The sequence below is a fragment of the Halichoerus grypus genome, chromosome 11 (assembly GCF_964656455.1).
Source record: "Halichoerus grypus chromosome 11, mHalGry1.hap1.1, whole genome shotgun sequence".
Classification (NCBI taxonomy): Eukaryota; Metazoa; Chordata; class Mammalia; order Carnivora; family Phocidae; genus Halichoerus; species Halichoerus grypus.
Window position 1 is genome coordinate 55,817,111 of NC_135722.1, and position 26,953 is coordinate 55,844,063.

Sequence of the window (26,953 nt, forward strand, 5' to 3'; positions counted from 1 at the left end):
AAAAAAAAAACAACCCAAAACTGTGATGGTAGAGGATACCAATTCATCTAACATCTGTAAGCTATTTACCAAAGAGTTATATCTCGTTTTCTAGTATTGCCTAACCCAAATGTATTCTCTTTGGCCCTATCTTTATTTCTTTCATGTTTTAGCTGATGAAGATAGCCAATATTCACTGCCTTCACCAAGGAACAATCAACAATTTACCTGGAAAGTTATGCTTCAGACATTTACTGAAGCCCCCATCCTAATTATCTCAAATCTTAAACCAAGATCATAAGGATATACAGTAATGCATCTTGAAATTGTAAGATCAACTATATATTCATAGAGCTTCTAAAAAGAAATTATAGCTCTACAAAATAACAACTCATTATCCAGGGTTCAGCAAACTTATTCTGTGAAGGGCCAGATACTAAATATTTTTGACTCTGTGAGACATACAGTCTCTGCCACAACTACTCAACTCTGCTATTATGCTGTAAAAACAGCAACAGACAATTCATAAGTGAATAAGCATGGCTATATACCAATAAAATTTTATTTATTGACCCAGAAATTTGAGTTTTATATCATTTTTACAGATCATGGTATTATTTTTCTTTCGATTTTTTCAACCATGTAGGAATGTAAAAAACCACTTTTACTAGCTCACAGGCTGTATAAAAATAGCCAGTGGCTGGATTTGGACAGCAAGCCACTGTTTGCCAAAACTTGATCTAGGCCATGATATATTGGTTGTGGAAGGACATAATCTAATGAGAGATTACAAATTATCCAGAATTATCCAAGGCCAAACACTAAGGACAACGAAATAATTTCTGGAATTAGTTGGATGTCGTAGAGTATACACAGCAAGCTCTTTTGAAATAGGCCTCTGTATGATTTAACTTAATCAAACATCTTGGGAACCATTCTCACAAAACACAGAAACCAAAAACACCTTCAGTAATCTCAAAATATTTCTTCAACAATCATCTTTGCTGATCTTCCAAATCATAATAAACCTTTCTTTGACTGAAAGTACACAAAAGGGGAGGCCATGGTCTAAAAGTATTAACTCAACAACCTGGCACACATCAAAGACTCATTGCCTATTAATGCCTATTCCTTGATCCAGTAGCAAGGCTCTTTATCTTTGCCTCTGAAGAAAATGCAAACTGATGCAGCCACTCTAGAGAACAGTTTGGAGGTTCCTCAAAAAGTTGAAAATAGAACTACCCTACAATCCAGCAACTGCACTACTAGGTATTTACCCAAAGGATCCAAAATATACATTCAAAGGGTTACATGCACCCAGATGTTTAAAGCAGCATTATCAACAATTGCCAAACTATGGAGCAAGCCCAAATGTCCATCGACTGATGAATGGATAAAAGAGGTCACACACACACACACACACACACACACACACACTGGAATATTACTCAGCCATCAAAAGAATGAAATCTTGCCATTTGCAACAACATGGATGGAGCTAGAGTGTATTATGTTAAGCGAAGTAAGTCAGTCAGATAAAGACAAATACCATATGATCTCACTGATATGTGGAATTTAAGAAAGAAAACAGATGAACATATGGGAAGGGGAAAAGTAAAAAAAGGAGAGAGGGAAACAAGCCATAAGAGACTTTTAACTATAGAGAACAAACTGAGGGTTGATGGAGGGAGGTGGGTGGAGGATGGGCTAGATGGATGATGGGTATTAAGGAGCGCACTTGTTATGATGAGCACTGGGTGTTGTATGTAAGTGATGAATTACTGAATTCTACTCCAGAAACCAATATTGCACCGTATGTTAACTAACAAAAATTTTTTAAAAAGAGGCGAAACATACCTAACCATTATGGAAAACCACCAATTTTAAAAGGTAGACAGAAACACAAGGAGAAAGAAATAACAGAGATACAAAATAACCAGAAAGCAAAAGATAAAATAGTAGCGGTAAGTCCTTACATATTAGTTATCACCCTAAATGTAAATGGATTGAACTCACCAATCAACAGAGAGAGGCTGGATGGATGAAAAAACAACACCCAAATATATGCTGCCTTTAGGAGACTCATTTCAGCTATAAAGACACAAATAGGCTTAAAGTGATGGGGTAGAAGATGACACTCCAAGCAAATAACCAAAAGAAAGCATGTGTAGCTATACTTATATCAGACAAAATAGACTTTAAGCCATAAATGTTAACAAGAGACAGAGAAGGTCATTATATAACGTTAAAGGGGTCAATATATCAAGAACACAAAACAGGTTCCTGGGTGGCTCAGTTGGTTAAGCATCTGCCTTCGGCTCAGGTCATGATCCCAGGGTCCTGGGATCGAGCCCCACATCAGGCTCTGATCTCTTGCTCTCTCTCTCCCTGTTAAATAAATAAATAAATAAATAAATAAATAAATAAATAAATCTTTAAAAAGAAAACACAAAACAATCATAAATATGTATGTTCCCAACACCTGAGCACTATTTTTAAAATTCTAGTATACTTAACATACAGTGTTATATTAGTGTCAGTCGTACAATATAGTGATTCAACAATTCTATATATTACTCAGTGCTCATCATGGTAAGTGTACTCTTAATCCCTATCACCTATTTCACCCATTCCCCCAACCAACCTCCCCTCTGGTAACCATCTGTTTGATCTCTATAGTTAAGAGGCTCTTTTTTTGGTCTCTTTTTCTCTTTGTTTGAAATCATATGGTATTTGTCTTTCCCTGACTGGTTGATTTCACTTAGCATTAAACCCTCTAGATCCATCACTGGCAAAATTTCATTCTTTTTTATAGCTGAGTAACATTCCATTGTGTGTGTGTGTGTGTGTGTGTGTGTGTACCCACACACCATGGCTTCTTTATCCAATTATCTATCAATGGACTTAGGTTGCGTCCATAATTTGGCTGTTGTAAATAATGCTGCAATAAATATAAGGGTGCATATATCTTTTCACATTAGTGTTTCTGTATTCTTTGGGTAAATGCCTAGTAGTGGAATTACTGAATCATATGGCAATTCTATTGTTAAGTTTTTAAGGAACTTCCATGCTGTTTTCCACAATGGCTGTACCAGTTTGCATTCCCACCAACTGTGCATGGGGGTTCCTTCTTCTCTACATCCTCACCAACACTTGTATCTTGTGTTTTTTATTTTAGACATTCTGATAGGTGTGAGGTGATATCTCATGTGGTTTTGATTTGCATTTTCCTGATGATTAGTGATGTTGAGCATTTTTTCCTGTGTCTCTTGGCCATCTGGAGGTCTTCCTTGGAGAAATGTCTTCTGCCCATTTTTTAATTGGATTATTTGTTTTTTTGGTGTTGAGTTGTATAAGTTCTTTATATATTTTGCATTGTAGCCTTTTATCAGATATGTCACTTGTAAATAACTTCTCCCATTCAGTAGGCTGCCTTTTAGTTTTGTTGACTGTTTCCTTTGCTGTGCAGAAGCTTTTTATTTTGATGTAGCCCCAATAGTTTATTTTTGCTTTTATTTTCCTTGCCTTAGGAGACTATCTAGAAAACTGTTGCTACAACCAATGTCTCTCTTCTAGGATTTTTATGTTTCAGGTCTCACATTTAGGTCCTTAATCCATTTTGAGTTCATTTTTATGTATGATGTAAGAATATGATCCAGTTTCATTCTTTTGCATGTAGCTGTCCAGTTTTCCCAACACCATTTGTTGAAGAGACTGTCTTCTTTCCCATTGCATACTTTTTCCTTTCTCGAAGATTAATTGACCATATAATTGTGGGTTTATTTCTGGGCTTGCTATTCTATTCCATTGATCTATGTGTCTATTTCTGTGCCAGTACCATACTGTTTTGATTACTATAGCTTTGTAGTATATCTTGAAATCTGGGATTCTGATACGTTGTTTTGTTTTTCTTTTTCAAGACTGCTTTGCTTATTTGGGTTTTTTTGTGGTTGCATATAAGTTTTAGGATTGTTTGTTCTAGTTTTGTGAAAAATGCTATTGGTATTTTGATAGGGGTGCATTAAATGTGTAGATTGCTTTGGTTAGGATAGACATTTTAACAATGTATGTTCTTCCACTCCATGAGCATGGAATTCTTTCCATTTGTGTCATCTTCCATTTCTTTCATCAATGTTTTATAGTTTTCAGAGTATGAGTCTTTCACCTCCTTGGTTAAGTTTATTCCTAGGTATTTTATTCTTTTTGATGAATTATAAATAGGACTGTTTTCTTAATTTTTCTTTCTGCTACTTCATTATTAGTGTATAGAGATACAATGGATTTCTGTATATTGATTTTGTATCCTGCAACCTTACTGAATTCACTCAGTAGCTCTAGTAGCTTTTTGGTGGAGTCTTTAGCATTTTCTATATTCAGTATCATGTCATCTGCAAATTGTGACAGTTCTACTTCTTCCTTTCCTATTCTGATGTCTTTCTTTCAGATGTCTTCCTTCCTTCCTTCCTCTTTCCTCCCTCCCTCCCTTTCTTTTCTCTTTGTCCTTCCTTCCTTCCTCCCTCCCTCCCACCCTCCCTCCCTTTCTTCCTTCCTTCCTTGTCACTGAGGCTAGGACTTCTAGTACTACGTTGAATATAAGTGATGAGAATGGACATCCTTGTCTTGCTTCTGATCTTAGAGGAAAAACTCTCAGTTTTTCACCATTAAGTATGACGTTTGCTGTGGGTTTTCACAGATGACCTTTATTATGTTGAGGTATGTTCTCTCTAAACCTACTTTTGTTGAGGGCTTTTATCATGAATGGATGTTTTACTTTGTCAAATCCTTTTTCTGCACCTATTGAAATGATCATAGGGTTTTTATTCATTCTTTTGCTGATGTGATGTATCATGTTGATTGACTTGCGAATACTGAACCACCCTTGCATACCAGGAACAAATCAGACTTGATTGTGGTGAATTATTTTTTTAACGTATTGTTGGATTCAGTTTGCTAATATTTTATTGAGTTTTGCATTTGTGTTCATCAGAGATATTGGCCGGTAGTTCTTTTTGTTTGTTTGTTTCTTTCTTTCTTTTTTTTTTTGTAGTGTCCTCATCTGGTTTTGGTATGAGGGTAATGCTGGCATCACATAATGAATTTGGAAGCTTTCCTTCCTCTTCTATTTTTTGGAATATTTTGAGAAGAATAGGTATTAAGTCTTCTTTAAATGTTTGGTAGAATTCACCTGTGAAGCCATCTGGTCTTGGACTTTTGTTGTTGGAAATTTTTTGATTACTGATTCAATTTCATTCCTGGGAATTGATCTGTTCAAATTCTCTACTTCTTCCTGCTTCCGTTTTAGTAGGTGATATGTTTCTAGGAATTTATCCATTTCTTCTAGGTTGTCCAATTTGTTGGCATATAATTTTTTATAATATTCTCTTATAATTCTTTGTATTTTATGCTGTTGGTTATTTCTCCTTTTTAATTTCTGAGTTTGTTAATTCTTTTGTTTTTTGATGAGTCCAACTAAAGGTTTTTCAATTTTGTTGCTCTTTTCAAAGAACCAGCTCCTGGTTTCATTTATCTGTTCTACTGTTTTTTAGTTTCTGTTTATTTCTGCTCTGGTATCTATTCTTTTTTTCCTTCTACTGGTTTTAGGCTTTGTTCTTCTTTTTCTAGCTCCTTTAGGTATAAGGCTAGGTTGTTGATTGGAGATTTTTCTTCTTGCAGTAGGCTTGTATTGCTACAAACTTGTTAGAATCACTTTTGCTGCATCCCAAAGATTTTGGATTGTTGTGTTTTCATTTTAATCTGCTTCCATGTATTTCTTGATTTCCTCTTTGATTTCTTTGTTGACCCTTTGTTTACTAGCATGTTACTTAACCTCCATGTATTTGTGTTCTTTCCAGATTTTTTTCTTATGGTTGATTTCTAGTTTTACAGTACTGTGGTCAGAAAAGATGCATGGTATGACTTCAATCTTTTTTAATTTGTTGGGGCTTTTTTGGCCAAATATGTGATCTACTCTGGAGACTGTTCCATGTGCAATTGAGAAGAATGTGTATTCTCCTGTTCTGGGATGGAATGTTCTGAATATTATGTTAGATCCGTCTGATCCAATATGTCATTCAAAGGCACTATTTCCTTGTCAATTTTCTGTTTAGATAATATATCCATTGATGTAAGTGGGTGTTAAAGTCCTCTACTATTACTTAATTACTATCGATTAGTTCCTTTATGTTTGTTATTAGCAGCTTTATGTATTTCATTGCTCCCATGTTAAGTGCATAAATATTTACAATTGTTATATCTTCTTGTTGGATTGTTCCCTTTATGATTATATAGTGTCCTTCTTTGTCTCTTGTTATGATCTTGTTTTAAAGTCAGTTTTGTCTGATGTAAGTACTGTGATTTTTTAAGATTTTATTTATTTATTGGGGGGGAAGGGAGAGAGAGAGCACAGAGGGAGACGGAGAAGCAGACTCCCTGTTGAGCAGGGGGCCCGACGTGGGGCTCAATCCCAGGAGCCTGAGATCATGACCTGAGCCGAAGGCAGCCACTTAACCGACTGAGCCACGCAGGCGCCCCTGATATAAGTATTGTTAACCCAGCTATCTTTTCACATCCATTTGCATGATAAATGTTTCTCCACCTCCTCACCTTCAATCTGCATGTGTCTTTAGGTCTGAAATGAGTCTCTTGTAGACAGCATATAGATGGGTCTTGCCTTTTTATCCATTCTGTCACACTGTCTTTTGATTGCAGCATTTAGTCCATTTACATTCAAAGTAATTATTGATAGGTATGTACTTACTGCATTTTTTTAATATTTTTTTAAAATTTTATTTTTTTTTATTATGTTATGTTAGTCACCACACAGTAAATCATTAGTTTTTGATGTAGTGTTCCACGATTCATTGTTTTCGTATAACACCCAGTGCTCCATGCAATATGTGCCCTCCTTAATACCCATCACCGGGCTAACCCCCACCCCCCCGCAAAACCCTCAGTTTGTTTCTCAGAGTCTATAGTCTCTCATGGTTTGTCTCCTCCTCCGATTTCCCCCCCTTCATTTTTCCCTTCCTTCTCCTAATGTCCTCTGTGCTATTCCTTATGTTCCACAAATAACTGAAACCATATGATAATTGACTTTCTCTGCTTGACTTATTTCAGTTAGCATAATCTCCAGTCCCATCCACGTTGATGTAAAAGTTGGGTATTCATCCTTTCTGATGGCTGAGTAATATTCCATTGTATATATGGGCCACATCTTCTTTATCCATTCGTCTGTTGAAGGGCATCTCAGCTCTTTCCACAGTTTGGCTATTGCGGACATTGCTGCTATGAACATTGGGGTGCATATGGCCCTTCTTTTCATTACATCTGTGTCTTTGGGTAAATACCTAGTAGTACTTATTGCTATTTTAAAACCTATTCTCTTTTAATTTTTTCTCTGTTACGCATGTGCAAAACATTCTTTGTATTTAGTATCTTGTTCTCACTGACCCCACAGAACTAAGGTAGAAATATTTTTTACTGAGTCTCTACTTTTCATGGCAATGCAGTCATTTGCATAAGTTGAATAAAAATCTGTCCTCCTTTTTATTGGGATATAATTTAACAAATTGTGTAATCAGGGCCAAATCTGGAGGATCATCTTTGAGAATACATTCCATTCACTCGATATGGCAAGTCCCCAGTCTCCATTAAGGACACAGATATAATTGACATTTGAAAACCCATGCTTATAAGTCTTCCTCAGCAAACTGGTATCTGTTGTTGTACACTGTCCCAGCATCACAGGTAGTAAGAAAGATCACTGCCTAGCACGAAAAAAGAGGAATTTGCCCATGTTTGTAGGTATACAGGTGAAACCTGGTAGAGATTAATTTCTTATTTTGCAAATAATAGTGATAAAAAGAACTCTGGAGTGATAGGGACTATTAAAATTGAATTTTTTTATTCTATACATAATCTCCAGACAGAATCTAATTTGACAGACTAAGAAGTTGTTTAACACAATCTGGCTCTAGATTTGCTGATTATACAACAAGGAACCTATGGAAATTAATAAAGCCAAAATAACACAACATTGCACTGAGATGAACCTCTAAATACTCTATAGAAGTTAATTATGACTACAAAAGGAGACTGTTAAACTATTCAAACTTACAAATAAGGCAAAAAGTTGATTGTTGGACCATATAGTATCATGGTAGCACATTCTTTTTTTTTTTTTTTTAGAGATTTTATTTATTTATTTAACAGAGAGAGACACAGCGAGAGAGGGAACACAAGCAGGGGGAGTGGGAGAGGGAGAAGCAGGCTTCCCCGCAGAGCAGGGAGCCCGATGCGGGGCTTGATCCCAGGACTCTGGGATCATGACCTGAGCCAAAGGCAGACACCCAACAACTGAGCAACCCAGGCGTCCCATGGTAGCACATTCTTTAACAAAACTGTGTAAGGGTCATCTGACTCTTAGGGGAAGGTAACTTTGTTTGAATTACTATTTACTATTGATTAGGGCAAAACTATGTAAAGTTAGATGTTAAGTTGTAGAAAACTGATAAAAATGGAAATGATTTCTGATCAGTACAGATGCAAATGATATTTTCTGATAGAGAAGATAACTCTAAAGGTATAGCTTTATTGTCATATAGTATCATATAGTAATGTAGTATATATTATATATATATATATGTAATAGTATCTTAACAAAGTTTGTATCTAATCTAGCAATCTAATTTCAGCATTTCTTTGTTGCACTGACTATACACATGTTGGTTTCTCACTTTTCTTTTGAGTCGGTTTTGTCATCCTGATTTGTTCTTTCATTAATGTGCTAAATAAAACTTTTACTCATGCTCACTATCTAGTTGCAGGAGAATTATATATTTTTAAAAGATTTTCTTTATTTGGGAGACAGAGAGCACAAGTGGGGGGGAGGAGCAGAGGGAGAGGGAGAAGCAGATTCTCCCCTTAGCAGGGAACCTGATGTGGGGCTCGATCCCAGGACCCTGAGATCATGACCTGAGCCAAAGGCGGACGTTTAACAAACTGACCCACCCAGGCGTCCCTGCATGAGAATTATATTTTTATCATTTTGAGAATTATACTTTCACAAAAAGATATAAGAAATCTCTACAGAAATGTTGATTTTGCTGGAGAAACAGGAACTCAGCTGAACTTCCAGGAACAACTACCAGAACTGCTCTATTTTTATTTCATTATCAATCAGATTAACAATTTAATTTTCACCAATAATCTCAAGAATAAATATACTAACAAATAATGATCAACTCACCATCATCAATTCATAATTTTACACATCCAGTGAAGAATGACCAGAATAATCCTCACAAACAGAAACAATTCCTTTGCTATGAAAGAGTATCCAAACTTCCAAATCTTTAAAATCACATGCCAACACCACTTCAGCCATCCCTGACTGCACAGCATGCAAGCAAAGAAAACTCCACAATTAAACCTAAAAATAAAGCCCCCTAGGTAGCCATATTTGGAATGCCAGGTTTCAGGATACTCTTCAGTAGCCATAGTAATAGTATTAACTAAATACTGCAAGCATGCCACCTAAATATGCTAAAATAAAACGATTAATCCTTAAAAAATCCACCAAAATTTATTACAATAACATATCTAACCCTATCACTTACAATAAGATTTTATGAGTCATACATTATACATCAGACACAATATCAGCTTTTTCATCCGGAAGGCACATTTGCCAAAACATTAACTATGGCTGACTAACCCAATATATACATTCTAATGGAGCATCTCTAGTTTGTATGTGTCTGTTTATTCATGTATGATGAGACACAGAGAGAGCCTATGTACGCACAGAAACCTGGAATACCAGGTTTTCACAAATGGAAACAGTATTTATAGGCTATATACTCCTATAAGAACAAGTTTTCTAAGATACTGTAATTACAAATCTACTTTCAGCTATCTCTTATATTAACACTAGTTAATAGAATGAAATTAAAGCAGAGAAGTGCATTTTTTTTTAAAGATTTTATTTATTTATTTGACAGAGAGAGACACACAGCGAGAGAGGGAACATAAGCAGGGGGAGAGGGAGAGGGAGAAGCAGGCCTCCCGCTGAGCAGGGAGCCCGACACAGGGCTCGATCCCAGGATCCTGGGACCATGACCCGAGCCGAAGGCAGACACTTAACGACTGAGCCACCCAGGTGCCCCGAGAAGTGCATTTTAACATAATGCTTTACTTAACACTATTTTTACACAAAAATGGATGAAATAAGTTCTCAGGGTTAATATCAAAATATAAATAAAATTCCATTCCGGCCCAAGTATACAATTAAAAATACCTTAAGACTTATTTTCCTAATTATAATTACCTGATAAGAGAACTGATACCCATACCACACTATCTCTGATGTTACAGGTGCTAGCAATGTGAATGCTTGCTGTCCTGTTGTTTGCTCGGATGTTTATTTTCAAAATTGAAGTCTCAAATGAGTGTATCTGATTGGTATAACCTAGGTCACGTGGATTCCCCCTAGACATATGATAAATTGGAATCTAAGTTGTTTTATTTTCTTTAATCTATCTTGGGAAGGCAGATTTAACTTTTATCGAATGCAAATGTGACCTTTGATTTTAGCCACTTTAAAATACTCAGGATAATTCTAAACTCTCTAACTTGTTATTTAAGCATTGCTATAATCTCCTCTCAACATGTTTTCCCAGGTTCTTCTCCAAATCTATCTCCCATTTCCTCCCTACCCACCTTTCTCTCCTTCCTTCCCTCCATTCTTCTCTTCCTCTTTCACACATGCATGCATGCACACCATATCCACTCTTGCTCCAGTATACTGTAATCTTTGAAATATACCACCATCATTGCCCATGGTTCCCATTAGTAATGATCTTCCCTCAGCTCAAATGATACGTTTGCATGAAGTATTCAACTCTCTCAAGTAGAACCATTCACTCTTGCCTCTAAATTACACTGTACACAGCAATGCTTTATATTTTACCACACCTTCATTGTCTCCTTCTTCCAGAATCCCCCATCTCCATCCCTGAGACTGAGTTAGAAGTTGCTCTTGTGTGCTCCTAAGCAACCTAAAATTAACTCTAGTTTAGCACTTATCACAGTGTATTGTAATTGTCTCTTCTAGCCTGTGAACTCCATTAGGGCTGAGTGTGTTTTATTCACCATTGTATTCCATGTGCCTAGTACCCAAGAGGTACTCAATAAATATTTATTGAATGATAAGAAGAGGAGGCTAGAATAAATATGTTTCCCAGTCTGCCTCATCTATGACTATGAGCTACTCAAAATGCCTAGGAAAATGCTGTCTACATGGTAGATACAATGAAAGTTAATGAAACGCTTTGATAAAAAGGAATTAAATGACAAAAGTAAGTTTACAAGTTCATCTTCAGAATTTCCACTGAATGTAGAAAGCAGCAATTAGACTGACTGCATTCCTGGAAAAGCCCTCCTGTCAGTGTTATAGTTCTGCTACCAAACTGGGATGAAATTCTGTGTATGCTTGCCTTTATTTCTAGGAGCAGCACATGACTTCATATAGAAGAGACATTTAATGCAGGTTTATTGAGTTGGGGAATGTGTCTTACCCGTGATTGTACAAACCATTTGCCTGCATTCAGAGTCGACAGGAAACTCCATTTGAAGAAGCTAGCATGTGTGAAGGAGGCATTTGGCAGGACCTCCCTAATATTGGTTGTTCTTCTCAGGTCATTGTCATGCATGAGAAAAGGCATCTGATCGTAACTGCAGGCAGAAGAGGAAAAGAAGAGGGAGAAAGGCTGAACTCAGCCACCTTGGCAGATAAGGTTCTCAGAAAGCCCATCAATGTCACAAGTCTTACTAGTGTTCCTTACTCCCTCCCAAATCTCAGAAACATAGTAAGTACTAGTCACTTACACTTTGATTTCAGTATTTTTATGCTCTAGAAGTCAGTATTTAGTGACATATAATAATCATATTAGTGATGGTGAAAAAGTAGCTTCCCTCTCTAGGGGCTTTCTGGCAGCAAGAAAACTGTAGGTACAGTAATAACCTGAGAGTAAGGTGAGTGGGGTAGGGATGGGGCAAAGCTCTGAGGTCCCAAAACCACACTAATCTCCCTGTTCTGACCCATTTCCCAGGTAGGTACCTGCCCTATTTCTGGCCCTAGACTCTTCATATCAGATGGTATCATTAGAAAAGTTCCTTGTTCTCTTATCTGTTATTTGCCTTGAAGTATCTCTGGTTTTATGAAAATCTCTCTTCCTTTCTCATTAAAATACCTGTGAAGAGAACTCTGTAATGGCCATGAGGGTGTAACAGAACTAAGACTTAGCCTCCTGCCCATAAACAACTAGAAAACTGGACAAAATAAGGAAGATAATTCTTTTCAGCCCAGTGGGGAACTGGGAGCACAATATGATTATCTCTGAGAAAAGGTAAACAGATGAAACTAGCTCTTCCATTACTCAGGCCTCCTTCTTGCTGGTGTATACTAGACTGTGGCACAGAGAGGGGGAACCTAAAATGGACCCAGCTAGCATGCTGATTTGAGTAGAAAGAGAACAGATTAAAGAGAGGTCAAGATAGCTAGAATTTGTGGGATAGAGTCTCACAAAGAATGGAGCTCTGAAGAAAAAAAAAAAAAAAAAAGAGGCGTTCCAGAGAAATATGCAGAGGTCCTTTGAGTGTATGGCTAAATATCAATTAGTATATGTGCAGAGTAAAACTATAAAGCTTGCAAAGAACAACTTGTAAGAAAAGAAAAATTACCAGAAAGTTCTAAGACAATGTGCAGAGCTCACACAGGGGTATGAATCTTTCAAGTTCCATGTAGCAAGAGCAGAGAGACTTCAGTAATTACAAAGGCATTCTTCAGAGATTCCAGAGGGCCATGCCCTAGAATGGGGATAATTTAGAACTAGAATGACTAAATTTAGAGCCTCTATTAAAGAACTTAAAAACATCTTTCAAAGGATCAAACTAACTTTAAGTAACTTAACTGCTTGCTAGAAAAGTCCAAAATTCTTTAAAGGAATACAATAAAACATATCACCTAGCCTAAAATCACAATGTCCAGCATGTAACCCAAATTTACCAGACATGTGAAGAAGCAGGAAAGTGTAACCAGAACCAGAAGAAATTACTCAACAAAGACAAACTCAGAAATGAAAGAGATGATAGAATGAATCAACAAGGGTATTAAATCATATAAAACAAAAATACAGGTGTGTATTTAAATAATGTCAAGAAAACATGAACATAATAAAAACATAACTGTAAGACACAAAAAACAATGGAAATTCTAGAGCTGAAAAAATATAATAAATGAAAATTTCACTGGATGAACTTAACAACAGATTAGATATTACAGATCATGTACAGATCAGAGAATTTGAAGATATAGGAACAGAATCTATCCAAATGACCTGTAACACACTATTAGACAAGTAATATTTTATATATATATATATGATTGGAGTCCTAAAAAGACAGGAGAAACAAAAAAAAATCTGAGGAAATGAAAGTAAAATATCTTAAAAATTTGATGATAATTACACAACAACAAATCCAAGAATCTTAATGAATACCAAGAAGGATAAATATAAGAGTACATATACACACACCACATTAAGGATTATTACATTCAAACTGGTGAAAAACACCCAAAAACTGATGAAGGAAAGGAAACTGTAAAGGTAGGCAGAGGGGGAAACAAAGGACATATTTAGAGAGAAATAAAGGTAAGCAAATAGCAGACTTCTCGTCAAAAAATATGATAAAAGATAAAAAGATAAAAGACAAAAAAATCAGTGAAACAACATATTTAAATGGTGAAGGAAAATAACTATCAACTCAAAATCTTTGAAAAAAGGAAAGAAAAGAGGATTCTGGAAAAATGGCAAAGTAGGAAGCACCAGGAATCTGTCTCTCAACTTAGACAACAACTGCACTGGCAGACTGTGTCTAATGTAATTATTTTGGAACTCTGGAGTATATTAAAAAGCTAGCAACTTCCAGAGGAAGACTTACATAAATTGGGGTTAATTTTGCTCAATTTCAGCTCTTAGCACATTAGCAGCTATCAACCCCCCACCCCAGCCACATGGCAAACAACTGTGTACAGTTCCAAGAGTAGCTTACACAGCAGCTGGTGAGAGCCAGGGTAGCACAAACAACCCTGTACTCCAAATATAGGGAACGTGTGTTCTGGTCACTGTTTGCTGCTTTTTGCCACAGAAGGACAGACAGAAAGGCAAGCAACCATTGTTGCACCTACTCCCACTGTTGCAAAGTCCTTCCTTTCAGGCTAAAGTGACTGCCAGGAAATTTAAAGAACTAGCACCCTTTTTACCCCTCTTCATTCTTCTCCTTTTCCCAGACATTACAGGCTAGCACATTAGAAACAGCTGCATATATGGGGAAACTTAGAAAGTGACTGTGCATTCCCAAGGAAAGGATCAGAAAAACCTAAGACCTTGATTTTATGCCTCAGATTGACCCAAAGCACAGACATCCTAAGTGATGTAAAAATAACAACAACAAAAAACACAGCAAACCCTGAGGAAGGGGGAGAATCTGATTTTTAGTGTTACCACATTATTAGATTCAAATTTCCAGTTTTCAGTTAAAAAAATCACAAAGAAACATCTCACTACATTTATAGATGTGAAAGATACAAGAGCATTTAAGGTCTCTATAGTTACACATTTAATGTATTAAATTTATAAGAATTCCTTAAGTATTCTGAAAATATTTCAGACAACTGCAGTACCAAAACAATATATTAAATGCATAAATGCAATTTAAAACATCTAAATTAAATGGGATTAAGTATTATTCAAAAATGATGGTTAAAGGGGCGCCTGGGTGGCTCAGTTGGTTAAGCGACTGCCTTCGGCTCAGGTCATGATCTTGGAGTCCCAGGATCGAGTCCCGCTCGGGCTTCCTGCTCAGCAGGAAGTCTGCTTCTTCCTCTGACCCTCCCCCCTCTTATGTTCTCTCTCCCATTCTCTCTCTCTCTCTCTCAAATAAATAAATAAAATCTTAAAAAAAAAAAAATGATGGTTAAAGAGGGCACGTGTTGTGATGAGCACTAGGTGTCATATGCAACTAATGAATCATTCAAAACTACATCAAAAACTAATGATGTACTGTATGGTGGCTAACTTAGCATAAAAAAAAGGAGGAAATTAGGACAACAGACACACACAGAGGGAGAAGACAGCCATCTGTAAGCCAAGAAGAGAGGCTTCAAAAGAAACCAACCCTACCATCACCTTGATCTTGGACTTCTAGACTCTAGAATCATGAGAAAATGAATTTCTGTTGTTTAAGCAAAAAAAAAAAAAATGATGGTTAAAACATTAGACTTATGGGGCGCCTAGGTGGCTGAGTTGGTTAAGCGTCTGACTCTTGATTTCAGCTCAGGTCATGATGTTGGGTCATAAGATTGAGCCTCTCATTGGGCTCCGTGCTGGGTGAGCAGCCTGATTAAGAGTCTCTCTCCCCCCTCCCCCTCCCCCACCTCTCTAATAAAAAAAAATTTTAAAAAACCAGACTTATAGTTGCAGGATATAAAATCAATGTACAGAAATCCATTGTATCTCTATATACTAATAATGAAGTAGCAAAGAGAAGTTAAGAAAACAATCCCATTTACAATTGCACCAAAAAATATAAAATACCTAGGAATAAACTTAACCAAGGAGGTGAAAGACCCATACTTTGATTAAACACTGATGAAAGAAATGGAAGATGACACAAATGGAAAGAATTCCATGCTCATGGATTGGAAGAACAAATATTGTTAAAATGTCTATTCTACCCAAAGCAATCTACACATTTAATGCACCCCTATCAAAATACCAATAGCATTTTTCACAGAACTAGAACAAACAATCCTAAAATTTATATGCAACCACAAAAGACTCTTGCTTGTTCTTGCATGCATGCTCTATCAAATAAATCTTTTAAAAATTATATAAATTTATATATATATATATATATATAACATATACACCATACATAAAATAATGAGACATATCTAGAAAAATGTTGTTATGGCTGATGTCAGAGAAATTCCTCCCTGTGCTGTCTTCTAGGATTTTTATGGTTTCAGGTTTCACATTTAGGTCTTTAATCCATTTTAAATGTATTTTTTTTTTAATTCTTAAAGATTTTATGTATTTGACAGAGATAGCGAGAGAGGGAACACAAGCAGGGAGAGTGTGAGAGGGAGAAGCAGGCTTCCCACTGAGCAGAGAGCCCTATGCGGGGCTGGATCCCAGGACCCTGGGATCAGACCTGAGCCAAAGGCAGACACTTAACGGCTGAGCCATCCAGGCGCCCCTTTAAATGCATTTTTATGTATGGTGTAAGAAAGTGGTCCAGTTTCATTCTTTTGTTTGTAGCTGACCAGTTTTCCCAACAACACTATTTGTTGAAGAGACTGTCTTTCTCCCAGCAGATATTCTTTCCTGTTTTATTGAAGATTAATTTGATGTAGGAAATGTTAGGGTTCAAAGCCAATGACCAAGAAAGAGTTCTTTAGATGTCTCTGGTGCAAAAACGTGATTTTATTAAAGCACGGGGACAGGACCCGTGGGCAGAAAGAGCTGCACTGGGGTCATGAGGAGTGGCCCGTTATATACTTTCAAGTATATACTTTCAAGGTGGAAGGGGGTAAAAGGTGATGGGGATTAAGAGTACACCTCTCATGGTGAACACTGAGTAATGTATAGAATTGCTGAATCATGACGTTGTACACCTGAAACTAATTTAACACTGTATGTCAACTATACTGGAATTAAAATTTTAAAACCTAATAAAAAAAGTTAGACTTATAAATGGAGTAAGTTTTTGTTTTGTTTTGTTTTGGTGCAAAATGGTAGTTTTATTAAAGCATCGGGACAGGACCTGTGGGCAGAAAGACCTGCTGCACCGGGGCTGTGAGGAGTGGCTGATTACATACTTGGGAGTTGGGAGAGGTAAGGAAAAGGGAGGTTTCAAAAGGATTTTCATATGTTAAAGAAGACTCACAGGATACCCAGGCCTTGTTGTTGTCAAGTTAAGGTTATTTTTCCCTCTAGCAAGGCATTAATATTAAGATAGTTGGGAGCTTCCTGGAAGAATGTCACACATATCCCACCCAGGAGTGGGAATAAGGTTTATAAGCTAAATTTAAAAGCTTAAGAACAAGGGTTCTGAATTTAATAAACTGAATAATTATTTTGATTTCAATCAAAGTAAAATGTTTCTAGCACACAAACATCACCCTAAGGCACTAAATAAATTTATATTTAAAAAAATAAAAGGAAAATGAGAATGTTTTCATGGAAATAAAAGATAGGATTGTTTTTCCAACAGACCTGCACTCTAAGAAAAATTAAAAGATACTCTTAGGCAAAAACTAAATACTAACTGGAAACGTGAATCTACACAAAAGAATGAAGAGTACCAGAAAAGATAAATACATGAGTGAATACTTAAAACTTGTTTCCCATTTTTAATCTTTAAAAAAGATTACTGACCATTTAAAACAAAAATTAATAACAATGTATTGTGCGATTCATGACAGTAACAGGTCAAACGATGGGAGAGATGAGATGGAAGTATATTGTTAAAAGATTCGTATTTTACACACAAAAAATGTATATTTAAGTCAGAGGTGAGAGGTTAAACATCATATTGTAACTCTAGTGCAACCACTAAAAAAAAAAAAGTATAGCTAATAAGCCCACAGGGCAGATAAAGTCGTAAAAAGTACTCCATTAACCTAAAGTGAGATAAAAAAAAATGAGAAAAATAGATAGCAAAATAGTAGTGCACCAGGTGTAAAAATGGAAGGAAGGTGCCAAATATTCAGTAATCAAGATAAATACTGTTTTAATGCAATATTTTTTAAAAATCTAAATTAATGATGGGGCACTTGGGTGGCTCAGTTGGTTGAGCATCCAACTCCTGATTTCAGCTCAGGTCATGATCTCAGGCTCCTGGAATCGAGCTCCCTATCCAGCTCGGCACTCAGCGGGGAGTGTGCTTGAGATTCTCTCTCTCTCTCTCTCTCCTTCTGCCCCACCCCTTGCTCGTTCTTGCATGCATGCTCTATCAAATAAATCTTTTAAAAATTATATAAATGGAAAAAATCCATGACGAACAAAATAATTAAATTTCAAATACAGACAGAATTACCGACTTTACCTTTTGCCTCGGGCTCTGTTATGGTTTGGCATGGCACATCTGTACTAAAATATCTGACATTTTGTTCATCATGGATGTTAAAGGGTAGGCAATACTGAAAGAAATTACTGAACTCTCTCTCATACACACATACACAATGTGCACACACACACACACACACACTTGCTAAATACAACATTTACACTTATTTCCCCTAAAAAATTAAGTAAGAATTGAGTTGGTGGGGAAGGAATGGGGCAGTAAATCTCACCGAAGCTTACTGCAATCTTTCAGCCTCTGTGCCTCAGCTTCCTTTGACTCCCAGTGAGTTAACATTTCTCCTTTTGGCTCACATGAGGTCAACGTTGTTTCAGAAAACATGACTCAGTGTTCTCTAAGAGGTGTTGCTCCACGCTTAGTGAGGGTATCTAACTGGGCCTTTATGCTATAAATAAACCTTCAGCAGCCAAGAGTCTTTGCAATAGATTCTTATCAGGGTCTCCCATAGGCTTTCTCTCTTAGATGCTAAATACCACTTTATATTACTTGCTTTTGACATATAGACACGCCTCCTTTTCAACTGTGTCTTAAAAATATCATATTCAAATGAAAGTTTCATATAAACAAATTTGACATATCATTAAAACAACATGTTTGCAATTTTACAAAATGGGGTGAACATTGTCAAAACAAGTTCACTTTGGAGGTAGGGATGAGACTTCCTTTTTAAATATTTTATCAAAAATTCCAAAATTTTGAGAGTAAGAAGAGATGGCAGGAGTGGTCAAAGAAAACCATTTAGGAAACAATCCAGAAAGGAAGAAAATCAGGACAGTATGATACTCTGGAAGCCATATTAAAACTGTTTTTTAAATGAGGGAGTAATTCAAATGCTAAGAGGTTGACTCCTCTCATTTTACTGAGATATAACTGACATGTCATTGTATTTGTTTAAGATGTATAACATAATGATTTGATATATATAAACAAGTTGACATTTTAAATCACTTTCTTTTCTCTAAAGAAATTTTATTTCCATAGGTTTTCTTTATTCCTTCTGTTTCTTTGCTAATACATTCTACTTTTTTATTTGCTTAATGAGTATCCACAATTTGTTTGAGATACATTATGACAGCTGATTTAAAACTCTTAGATGATTCCAACATCTGTTTCTCTTGGTGGTGATATCTGTTAATTGCCTTTTCTCATTCAAGCTGAGATTTTTGTAGGTTTTCGGATGATGAAAACTTTGGACTGTATCCTTGGCATTTTGATGAAATCCTCATTGCTATTTATATTTATTTTAGCACTCAATGTATTTAGGCACACATGTCCTGGCCCACGTTTGTAGACCATGGTTCCAAAGTCAGTTTAGTTTTCAAAGGCTTTGCAATGCTTTTCTGGCCTTTCCCATTATGTGCTACCCAGAAGTAAATCTAAAACCTGGATGGTATTCTGGACCAACATTCAGTTATCAAATCTGCTGTGTTGTTTCTGTAAGGTTTCATGCATGGGTTACACAAAGGTCTGCCCAGGATTTTATATACATGTTTTAAAAATCCCTTTCTCCAGCATAGCAGTTCCTCAGATAATTAAACACAGAATTACTGTATGTTTCAGCAATTCCACTTCTGAGTATATGCCCAAAAGAATTTAAAGCAAGGTCTAGAAAATATATTTGTAGACTCCTGTTCATAGCAGCATTATTCAAAATTAGCAAGACGTGCAAGCAATCCAAATGTCCATCGGCAAATGAATAGATAAGTAAAATGTATTATATACATACAATAGAATATTATTCAGCCTGAAAAGGGAAGGAAATCCTGTCACATGCTTTAACATGGATGAAACTTGAGAACATTATGCTAAGTAAAATAAGACAGTCACAAAAAAGACAAATACTGTATGATCCACTCATATGTGGTATCTACAGTAGTCAAAGTCATAGAAACAGAAACTGGAATGGTGGTTACCAGGGGCTGAGGGAAGGGAGAAAAGAGGAAAGGTGTTTTTTTTTTTTTTTTAATTCCAGTAGGGTTAACATACAGTGTAATATTAGTTTCAGGTGTACAATATAGTGATTCCACACTTCCATACCCAGTGCCCTCCTTAATCCCCATCACCTGTTTCACCCATCCCTCCACCCATCTCCCCACTGGTAACCTCAGTCGATTCTCTATAGTTAAGAAGCTGTTTCTTGGTCTTTTTCCTCTTTGCTCATTTATTTTTTTTCTCTAAATTCTACATATGAGTGCAATCATATGGTGTTTGTCTTTCTCTGATTTATTTCACATAGCATTATACTCTATAGCTCCATCCATACCGTTGTAAATGGCAAGATTTCATTTTTTTTTAAGGCTGAATAGTATTCCATTGTATATTTAAACCATATCTTCTTTATCCATTCATCTATCAATGGTGACTTGGGCTGCTTCCATAAGCTGGCTATTGTAAATAATGCTGCTATAAACACAGGGGTGCATACATCCCATTGCATTAGTGGGTTTTTGTATTTTGGGGGTAAATACTCACTAGTGCAATTACTGGATCAGAGGGTAGTTCTATCTTTAACTTTTTGAGGAACCTCCATACCATTTTCTGCAGTGGCTACACCACTTTGCATTCCAACTAACAGTGTACAAGTGTTTCTTTTTCTTCACATCCTCTCCAAAACCTGTTGTTTCTTGTGTTTTTTATTTTAGCCATTCTGACAGGTGTGAGGTGATAATCTCATTGTAGTTTTGATATGCATGTCCGTGATAATGAGTAATGTTGAGCATCTTTTCATGTGTCTCTTGGCCATCTGGATGTCTTCTTTGGAGAAATGTCTGTTCATGTCTTCTGCCCATTTTTCATTGGATTGTTTTGTTTTTTGATGTTGAGTTGGTGGCATTTTATCGAGGATTTTTGCAGCTATGTTCATGAGAGATATTGGCCTGTAGTTTTTTTTGTTGTGTCTTTATCTGGTTTTGTTATCAGAGTGATACTGTCCTCATAGAATGAATTTAGAAGTTTTCCTTCTATTTTTTGGAATAGTTTGAGAAGAATAGGTATTAAGTCTTCTTAAAATGTTTGGTAGAATTCACCTGTGAAGCCATTTGGTCCTGGACTTTTGTTTTTTGGGAGTTTTTTATTACAGATGCAATCTCCTTAGTAATCAGTCTGTTTAAATTTTCTATTTCTTCCTGTTTCACTTTTGGTACAATGTATGTTTCTAGGAACTTATCAATTTTTGGGGGGTTGTCTTATCTGTTGGCATACAGTTTTTCATAATATTTACTTACAACTGTTTGTATTTCTGTGGTGTTGGTTACCATTTTCCCTCTTTCACTGGTGATTTTCTTGGAGTCTTTTCCCTTTTCTTTTTCTTTTTTTTATGAGTCTAGCTGGAGGTATATCAATTTTGTTGATCTTTTCACAGAACCAGCTCCTGGTCTCATTTATCTGTTTGTTTTTTTCAGTTTCTATATCATTATTTCTGCTCCAATCTTTACTATTTCCTTCCCTCTGCTGGTTTGGGGTTTTGTTTGTTGTTCTTCTAGCTCCTTTGGGTGTAAGGTCAGATTGTTTATTGGAAATTTTTCTTGCTTCTTGAGGTAGGCCTGTATTGCTATAAACTTCTCTATTAGAACCACTTTTGCTGCATCCCAAAGATTTTGGACCACTGTGTTTTTGTTTTCATTTGTTTCCATGTAGTTTTTTAACTTCCTCTTTGATTTCTTGGTTGACCCATTCACTGTTTACTAGCATGTTATTTAACCCCCATGTATTTGTGTTCTTTTCAACTTTTTTCTTGTGGTTGATCTCTAGTTTTACAGTATTGTGGTCAGAAAAGATGCATGGTATGACTTAGATCTCTTTGAAATTTTGGGGGCTTGTTTTTTGCCGTAATACATGATCTATACTGGAAAATGTTCCATGTGCACTTGAAATGAATGTGTATTCTGCTGTTTTAGGATGGAATGTTCTGAATATATCTATGAAATCCATCTAGTCCAGTGTGTCATTCAAAGCCATTGTTTCCTTTTTGATTTTTTGTTTGCATGATCTATCCACCGATATAAGTGGGGTGTTAATGTCCCCTACTGTTATTGTATTACTATCAATTAGTTTGTGTTTGTTATTAACTGTTTTATGTATCTGGGTGATCCCACGTTCGGTACATAAATACTTACAATTGTTACATCATCCTCTTGGATTGTCACCTTTATTATTATATACTGTCCTTCTTTGTCTCTTGTTACACTCTTTGTTTTAAAGTTTATTTTGCTTTATATAAGTAACAAGCCATAAGAGACTTTAACGATAGAGAACAAACTGAGGGTGGGGGATGGGTTAGATGGGTGTTGGGTATTGAGGAAGGCACTTGTTATGATGAGCACTGGGTGTTGTATGTAAGTGATGAATCACTGAATACTACTCCAGAAACCAATATTGCACTGTATATTAACTACTTGAAATTTAAATTAAATTATTTTAAAAAAAGAAACAAATGAACAAAGGAAAAAAAGAGACAAACCAAGAATCAGACTCTTAACATAGAGAACAAACAGAAGATTACTAGAGGGGGATGGGTAGGGAGGTGGGTGAAATAGGTGAAATAGGTGAAAGGGATTAAGAGTACGCTTAACATGATAAGCACTGAGTAATGCATAGAACATTTTTTTTAAGGTTTTATTTATTTATTTGACAGAGAATGAGAGACAGAGAGAGCAAGAGCATGCACAAGCAGGGGGAGATGCAGAGGGAGAGGGAGAGGTAGGCTCCTTGCTGAGCAGGGAGCCCGATGCAGGGCTCGATCCCAGGACCCCGGGACCGTGACCTGAGCCAAAGGCAGCCGTTTAACTGACTGAGCCACCGAGGCACCCCTTGAACTTCTGATCACTATATTGTACACCTCAAACTAATATAACACTGTATATTAACTACACTAGAATTAAAATAAATTTAAATTTTTTTAAAACATGAAAAAAGTTTATTTTGTCCAATATAAGTATTGGGACTCTGGATTTCTTTGGACATCCATCTGCATGATAAATGTTTTTCCAGTCCCTCACTTTCAATTTGCAGGCTTCTTGAGGTCTGAAAGTGTCCTGTGTAGGCAGCATATAGATGGGTCTTTTTTTTTTTTATCCACTTGGTCACCCTATGGCTTTTGATTGGAACATTTAGTCCATTTACATTCAAAGTAATTACTGATAGATATGTTTGACTTTTTGTTACTGGTTGTTTTGTAGTTTTTCTCTGATCCTTTCTTCTCTCTCTTATGATTTGCTGGTTTTCTTAGTGATATACTTGGACTCCTTCCTCTTTATTCTTTGCATACCTATTAGTGGTTTTTAATTTGTGGTTACCATTAAGTTTGTATGTAACGTCTTCTGCATAAAGCAGTCTACACTAAGTTGACTATCATTTAAGTTCAAACCCATTCTTTACTCCTTTTTTCCCATTTTAAGTATATGGTGTCATATTTTACATCCTTTCATGAATCCCTTGACTGTTTTTTTACAGAAATACTTTTTAAAAAATTTAATTTTATTGTGTTATGTTAGTCACCATACAATACATCATTAGTTTTTGATGTAGTGATCCACGATTCATTGTTTTCGTATAACACCCAGTGCTCCATGCACTACGGGCCCTCAATACCCATCACCAGGCTAACCCATCCCCCCCACCCACCTCCCCTCTAAAACCCTCAGTTTGTTTCTCAGAGTCCATAGTCTCTCATGGTTTGTCTCCTGTCCGATTCCCCCCCCACTTCATTTTTCCCTTCATTTTCCTAATGTCCTCCATGCTATTCCTTCTGTTCCACAAATAACTGAAACCATATGATAATAGACTTTCTCTGCTTGACTTATTTCACTCAGCATAATCTCCTCTAGTCCCATCCATATTGATGCAAAAGTTGGGTATTCATCCTTTCTGATGGCTGAGTAATATTCCATTGTATATATGGACCACATCTTCTTTATCCATTCGTCTGTTGAAGGGCATCTCAGCTCTTTCCACAGTTTGGCTATTGCGGACATTGCTGCTATGAACATTGGGGTGCATATGGCTCTTCTTTTCACTACATCTGTGTTTTGGGGATAAATACCCAGTACTGCAATTGCTGGGTCAACAGGGTAACTCTATTTTTAAATTTTGAGGAACCTCCACACTGTTTTCCAAAGTGGCTGTACCAACTTGCATTCCCACCAACAGTGTAAGAGGGTTCCCCTTTCTCCACAACCTCTCCATTTGTTGTTTCTTGCCTTGTCAATTTTTGCCATTCTAACTGGTGTAAGGTGGTATCTCAATGTGGTTTTGATTTGAATCTCCCTTATGGCTAATGATGATGAACATTTTTTCATGTGTCTGTTAGCCATTGTATGTCTTCTTTGGAGAAGTGTCTGTTCATGTCTTCTGTCCATTTTTTGATTTGATTATTTGTTTTTTGGGTGTTGAGTTTGAGAAGTTCTTTATAGATCTTGGAAATCAGTGCTTTGTCTGTAGTGTCATTTGCAAATATCTTCTCCCATTCTCTGGGCTGCCTCTTTGTTTTGTTGACTGCTTCCTTTGCTGTGCAGAAGCTTTTTATCTTGATGAAGTCCCAAAAGTTCATTTTTGCTTTTGTTTCACTAGCCTTTGGAGATGTATCTTGAAAGAAGTTGCTGTGGCTGATGTCAGAGAGGTTACTGCCTATGTTCTCCTCTAGGATTTTGATGGATTCCCATCTCACATTGAGGTCTTTCATCCATTTTGAGTTTATCTTTGTGTATGGTGTTAGAGAATGGTCGAGTTTCATTCTTCTGTATATAGCTGTCCAATTTTCCCAGCACCATTTATTGAAGAGACTGTCTTTTTTCCATTGCATATTTTTTCCTGCTTTGTCAAAAATTATTTGACCACAGAGTTGAGGGTCCATATCTGGGCTCTCTATTCTGTTCCATTGGTCTATATGTCTGTTTTTGTGTCAGTGCCATGCTGTCTTGGTGATCACTGCTTTGTAATATAGCTTGAAATCAGCAACGTGATGCCCTAGCTTTGTTTTTCTTTTTCAACATTTCCTTGGTGATTCGGGGTCTTTTCTGATTCCATACAAATTTTAGGATTGTTTGTTCCAGCACTTTGAAAAATGTCATTGGAATTTTGATCGGGATGGCGTTGAAGGTATAGATTGCTCTAGGTAGCATAGACATTTTAACAATATTTAGTCTTCCGATCCATGAGCATGGAATATTTTTCCATCTTTTTGTGTCTTCTTCAGTTTCTTTCATGAGTGTTCTGTAGTTCCTAGAGTATGGATCTTTTACCTCTTTTGTTAAGTTTATTCCGAGGTATCTTATGGTTTTTGGTGCTATTGTAAATGGAATCATTTCTCTAATTTCTCTTTCTACAGTTGCATTGTTAGTGTATGAGAAAGCAACTGATTTTGTATCCTGCCACATTACTGAATTGCTGTATGAGTTCTAATAATTTAGGGGTGGAGTCTTTTGGATTTTCCACATAAAGTATCAAGACATCTGTGAAGAGAGAGAGTTTGACTTCTTCTTTGCCAATTTGAATACCTTTTATTTCTTTTTGTTGTCTGATTGCTGTTGCTAGGACTTCTAGTACTATGTTGAACAATAGTGGCGAAAGTGGGCATCCTTGTCGTGTTCCTGATCTTAAGGGAAAGGCTCTCAGTTTTTCCCCATTGAAGATGATATTCACTGTGGGTTTTTCATAGATGGATTTTATGAACTTGAGGAATGTTCCCTCTATCCCTATATTCTGAAGAGTTTTAATCAGGAAAGGATGCTGTATTTTGTCAAATGCTTTTTCTGCATCAATTGAGAGGACCATATGGTTCTTCTTTCTCCTCTTATTAATGTGTTCTAGCACATTGATTGATTTGCAAATGTTGAACCACCCTTGCATCCGGGGAATAAATCCCACTTGGTTGTGGTGGATGATCCTTAATGTATTGTTGGATCCTATTAGCTAGGATTTTGTTGAGAATTTTGGAATCCATATTTATCAGGGATATCGGTCTGAAATTCTCCTTTTTGATGGGGTCTTTGCATGGTTTGGGGATTAAGGTAATGCTGGCCTCATAGAATGAGTCTAGAAGCTTTCTTTCTGTTTCTATTTTCTGAAACAGCTTCAGGAGAATAGGTATTATTTCTCCTTTGAATGTTTGGTAGAATTCCCTAGGGAATCCATCAGGCCCTGGACTCCTGAATTTTGGGAGGTTTTTGTTCACTACTTCAATCTCGTTACTGGTTACTGACCGATTTGGGTTGTCAGTTTCTTCCTGTTTCAGTCTTGGGAGTTTATAGGTTTCCAGGAAGGCATCCTTTTATTCCAGGTTGCTCAACTTATTGGCATATAGTCGTTTATAATAATTTCTAATAATTGTTTCTATTTCTTTGGTGTTAGTAATGATCTCTCCCCTTTCATTTATAATTTTATTAATTTGGGTCCTTTCTCTTTTCTGTTGGATAAGTCCGGCCAGTGGTTTATTGATCTTATTAATTCTTTCAAAGAACCAGCTTCTAGTTCATTGATCTGATCTACTGTGTTTCTGGTTTCTAATTCATTGATCTCTGCTCTAATCTTATTTTTTTAAAAGATTTTATTTATTTATTCATGAGAGACAGAGTGAGAGCGAAAGGCAGAGGGAGAAGCAGGCTCCCAAGGAGCAGGGAGCCCGATGCGGGACTCGATCCCAGGACCCTGAGATCATGACCTGAGCCAAAGGCAGACACAACCATCTGAGCTACCCAGGCGCCCTCTGCTCTAATCTCAATTATTTCTCTTCTAATGCATGGCTTAGGCATCGTTTGTTGCTTTTTCT

At 36.5% G+C, this 26,953-nt stretch overlaps 1 protein-coding gene across 1 annotated transcript in view; it reads right to left on the minus strand.

Annotated features, from left to right (window-relative positions):
* GDPD4 (glycerophosphodiester phosphodiesterase domain containing 4) overlaps positions 1-26,953 on the minus strand; it is a 109,240-nt gene that overhangs the window by 43,023 nt on the left and 39,264 nt on the right. The window contains exon 10 of the mRNA XM_078057501.1: positions 11,556-11,712. Coding sequence (XP_077913627.1) covers positions 11,556-11,712 — 157 coding nt within the window. The remainder of the gene's footprint in view (positions 1-11,555; positions 11,713-26,953) is intronic.